The sequence below is a fragment of the Poecilia mexicana genome, unplaced genomic scaffold (genome assembly GCF_051168715.1).
Source record: "Poecilia mexicana isolate PSO_F unplaced genomic scaffold, ASM5116871v1 scaffold_10, whole genome shotgun sequence".
Taxonomy (NCBI): Eukaryota; Metazoa; Chordata; class Actinopteri; order Cyprinodontiformes; family Poeciliidae; genus Poecilia; species Poecilia mexicana.
Window position 1 is genome coordinate 25,746,865 of NW_028263379.1, and position 5,182 is coordinate 25,752,046.

Below are 5,182 nucleotides of genomic sequence, written 5' to 3' on the forward strand. Positions count from 1 at the left end.
GAGGGTCACCTGTTTTTAATGGGATCCAAACTAACAAACAAAGAGACTATAAAATCTCTCCTGTGTCCTGGAGTGTACCACACAACTGAATATTTTGACACCACTGTAAACATAGCATTTGTTCTGGAACATATTTGCAACCTCTTTACATATGTAAATTTTTACCCCTTGACCGTGTTGCTGATTTATTTCTTTCGCTCTCTTGCTCTCTCTCTCTCTCTCTTTTGCAGCCCTGCAACTCCAACCGCAGGGACAGTGTGTTCAAACTCCTGAGAGCTCTCAGCACTCTGCGCAGCCCGACCGCCCGATTGGCTGAGTGCTGACCATGATGTCATCACAGCGTGCTATAAGGGCTCTGACAAACAGCCTGGGAGACACATTAGAGGAAACACTGCTCAACTGACGGAGTCAGGAGTGAGACAGGCTAAGATTAAAAAAGTGGAGCGGGCATGTGACACTCTGCAGGAGTTATCCGCGCTCTGGCATCTGTACAGTGCAAGGCAAGCAGGACTCACAACAACTACCTGTTGAGGTTCGTAGTGTGTATGTGTGTGTTTTAAAAAAAAATGTTTTCTTGCTACATGTTTCTGAAGCTTCTTGGAGCAGATGTTGATATTTATGTTCTGTAAGCCTGCAGCTTAGCCACTGAAATATTCTTTTCTTTTTGTTGTTAGTAATAGTTGTAAAATTACACATTCAAAACCTTAGTACAGAAAGTTTTGTTTTCTTTTCAGCTCTAGTAATTTTTATCTTTTTCTCATGCGTGTGTGTCTGTCTTTGTGGTGTGTGTGTGTGTGTGTGTGTGTGTGTGTGTGTGTGCCTGTCCACCTGTGGTCTCTCCAGATGGAAAATTCGACGTTCTCTAGCACAGTAAACGCCTCCACGACAGCAATCCCACCAGGCGAGATTGAGAAGGAACTCAAGATCTTCCTGGGAATAATCCTGTCTCTACTTGTTCTGCTAATTGTTTTTGGAAACATCCTCGTCATAACCGCCATTGCCCGCTTCCAGCGACTGCAGAATGTGACCAACTGCTTCATCACGTCCCTGGCCTGTGCTGACCTGGTCATGGGTCTTATTGTTGTTCCTTTTGGTGCCTGTAACATCATTTTTAAGAAATGGCACTTTGGTGTATTTTGGTGCAAATTCTGGACTGCCACTGATATCCTCTGTGTGACCGCCAGCATCGAGACACTGTGTGTCATAGCCCTAGACCGATATGTGGCCATTACTTCACCCTTTCGTTACCAGTCAATGTTGACAAAGTGCAGAGCTCGAGTTTTGATTGTTATTGTTTGGGCGATTGCTGCGTTGATATCCTACGTTCCCATCCACACGGGGTTGGCATATTCAAACAAGACTGGTACAGATGTGAAATGCAAACTTAATGATCCTGACTGTTGCGAGTTTCATGTCAAGCCAGAATATGCCATCGGTTCCTCCGTCATCTCGTTCTACATCCCTTTGTTCATCATGATTTTTGTGTACAGCCGTGTTTTCCAGGAAGCCAGGCGACAGCTGAAAAAGATTGACCAAAGCGTTGGACGCTTTCATAACACCGACAGCAGCGACTTGAAGTCCCTAGAATCTAACAACGGATGGGGGCTAAAAAAGGCAAAGTTTTGCCTTCGAGAACATAAAGCCTTAAAGACTCTGGGCATAATCATGGGGGTGTTCACCCTTTGTTGGCTGCCATTCTTTTTGCTCAACGTGGTGGTGACCATGACAGATAGCAACCTCGAAATCCCCTTTAAAGTACTCAACTGGATCGGTTTCTCAAACTCTGCCTTCAATCCAATGATTTACTGCAGGAGTCCTGAGTTCAGGCACGCTTTCCAGGACATCCTCTGCATGAAGAGGAACCACCTCAGCAACCCGGGACCGGTCAATGGATACGTCCAGAGCCGCAACAGCTGGCAGAGTGAGCGACAGGGACGCAGTAAGGGCAGCTCAGATGATGGCGACCCCACTGAAAGGTGTCTGGGGAAGGTGTCGGAGGTCTGCAAAGGAGAAGACAAAACCACGGACTCTAATGGAAACTGCAACAAAAGCCTGCCGACTGTGACAACAAGCCTGTAGACTTGGAGCTGTGAGACTTCGGCCGGATGATTGTCACTGCCTTCATGAACTTTCTTTTTTTCCTCAATGGTCTGTTGAAGGTAAGGCCAGCCAAGGTGGCCTGCTGACTGCAATGATCCCTTTGAGCTGAGGAACGTATTTATTTATCCCATCATTTCCACGTTTGATACTGTAGGAGGATTTTATTTTTATTTTTATTTTTTATTACATACAAGATTTCTTTAAGCTACCTCAGACCTGCTTTACAATATTTTTGTGTTAACTGTCTTTGACATTGCGCCCGCTTTAGTTAAACTATTGTGGTATCTCAGATGTTTTTTGTTTTGTTTTGTTTTTTTAACCATGTAATATGCTTTATGAAAGTCATAATTACAGCTCGTCGTTTTCACATTTTTCTGCTTTAAGCTCCTAGGGAACGATGACTTTGTTTCTAAATCAAGTCAGTTTCATTTTGAGCATGCCTGCTTGGCAGAAAAACACACACACACACACACACGAAAAAAAACAAAACAAGGAACATATCTCTGTCAACGGTTTGCAGGCTGATGGGCTGCACCGCGTTGGTGTCAAGAGTACATTCCGATTTGCTGAGATCGCAATCTACCATGTTTCTGTCCTTACTTGCTTCTGACTGTGGTAGCGTTTGAGACCGGCACCATGTGAAAACCGTAGACACACGTCTCTTGTTCTTGCATTTGGCGTGCCGTTGCATTCGAGTCTGCTGTAAGCAGAACGCTTCAGAGATATGCTCTGGCACTCGGAGATTCAGATCTTCCTGTTTAGGGGAACAACGCCTGCAGTTAACGCTCTGCGAATGCTGTGATAAAACTTGAAAGCGCACGTTTGAGTTTTGAAATCCTAAAGATATCTGATATCTCTTTAGGCGGAGAGTAGGTGGTATTATCGCAGTACTTTGAAAGGCTGCCCTCAAATGCATATAGATTTTTAAAATTCAGCAATTTAAATATATATATATAGATATTTTATTTATTTTTTATATCTGATTTCAAAGTTTGCTTCTGGACAGTCTAACATGACACTGTTCATCCTCTCAGCTGGCTTCAGTGTACAGCACACCTTGGCACAAAAAGTCATGAAAACTATTAGCACTTTCTATCCTCTCTGTGAAACAGAAACTCTGTTCCTTTGTTGAAATAAGCCCTTGTCATTTTTTCTTTGAAATTAGTGGTTGCTGTGTTTCGGTATATGCAGTGTTTATTGCAGCCATAGAGGCCATTTCCTCGTCGTGCAAGGGTACAAACCACACATGATAATAATAATAAACAGGGTGGCAACAGTTTCAGGGCCGAGACACAGTGCTAGTTGCTGTATTCAAATAAAGATAGGATTTTAAAAAAACAAAAAAAAAAACAGCCCTTGCTCCTAAATAGCGCATCTTTGCCTCAGCCTTGTGACATTTCCCAGATTGTTCTCGGTGTGTGAGGATGTGTGTTCCCGTCTGGAATCGACGGAACGGTTTTCTTTATTTTTTCTGTGCATATTTACAGCTAAGTAAATGCAGGGGGTTGAATGTCAGAACACAGGTTCTTGAGGAAAACTTTCCCAACATTTTCACTGTAAGGCATGCTGAAACCACAAATCTGCTCAAAGTATTAGACCAAGTCTTAAAGATGATTCTTTTTGTTGTTGTTAAGTCTCGACAGTTTGATCCTGGGCTTGGCACTAAGCTATTAGAGAGTCTTGCTTTCTTATTGTCTTAGATACATGCCATTTTTGGAAGCACTGTGCAAGTGATTGTTTGCATGTCTTGTTATAAATTCGTGGTGTCATATTTGTGGATTCCTGCTGGCTCGCTTTGCAAGCGAACCTGTTTCAGTCCGAGCTCTGTGGACTTTCAGCTCAAATGCCACACTGCTCCCTCCTGGCAATGGCCTATCTTTGCACCTCAGCCGTTTCTCACTTATAAATGGTTACTGTTTTCTATCGATACTCCCGTATTATAAGGAATGTAATTCATGCCTTCGCATCCTCGTCGGTGCTTGAGGATGCGACACTGTTATGTGCAATGAGTCTTGAATAATGAGCTGACACTACAACATTCCGGGCACAGCTGCTGTTTTATATCATGCTTACGACGCACATTCAGTCCCCCCCCCACCACCACCACCACCACCACTGACCTGTCTCCGATTACCCACTGATGCACCTACAGCGGCTCTGCTAAGACAAAAAGATTCTGTTTTGAAAGGATTACGGGTCACAGGTCAGACCAGTCTAACAGTTTGTATTACCACTTGGCCTCAGGAGTTAATATCCAGCATATTTCAATGTGATGGACGACAGTGTGTCTGACAGATTGACATGTTAATGTGGTCCAAGTTCAGGTGGGGTAACTCAAATGTTACCCTCAAGGAATTACGTTTATTTTCAATGAATAAGTCCCTTTGTTCAACAACAACTCCTATTATGTTTTAATAAAAGTCATTTTCCAGCCTAAAGCGGCACTGTATAGCACTTTTAAATATGTTAAAACATATTTCAGGTCACAAACAAACAAACAAACAAAAAACAAGTGTTCCCATTGGCATGTACTATAATGTTTCTACTTTTGAATAAAATGTAAAAAAATAAAAAATAAGTCACTAGAGTAATTATAGGAATGTGAATTTCCTATATAAAAAAAACTTGTATAAAAGAGAAAACCTGTTATATGTGAACTTTTTTCATTTTTTTAAAAAGTGGTCAGAGTGAGAATATAGTCACTCGGTGGAATGTTTACTAAATGTTTGCAAGCTATTTTCGCACAATTTTCTTGTCATTGTTGTTCAGGTCTTGGAGCTTGTTACATTATGTGGTTCCCTGTGGTATTTATTTAAAAAGAAAGTGTAAGTTTGTGATGTAAAATTTTTATTGAAATAAATTATGTACATGTTTCATGTGATGTTCTGTGATGTGTTTTTTTTATTTTTTTTTACTAACGATTATATTCTTTAGTAAAAAATATTTTTTTTGCTCTTTGGGTTTCACACAGCACTTTCAGTCCCTTGTGAAACGTCTTCAGATCCCATTGAATCTTCTCACTCTATCGTGCTACATCCATAAATTTCAACGTTTCAATGACAGACCTACACATATAATCCTG

General features: G+C 41.6%; 1 protein-coding gene across 1 annotated transcript; it reads left to right on the forward strand.

Annotated features, from left to right (window-relative positions):
* The first annotated feature begins 353 nt into the window (after window positions 1–353).
* adrb2a (adrenoceptor beta 2, surface a) lies at window positions 354–4,981 on the forward strand. The gene is given in 3 exon segments (XM_014970722.2): window positions 354–532; window positions 844–2,064; window positions 2,067–4,981. Coding segments are annotated over 2 exon segments (1,248 nt in total). The 5' UTR covers window positions 354–532; the 3' UTR covers window positions 2,094–4,981.
* Window positions 4,982–5,182: the final 201 nt, after the last annotated feature.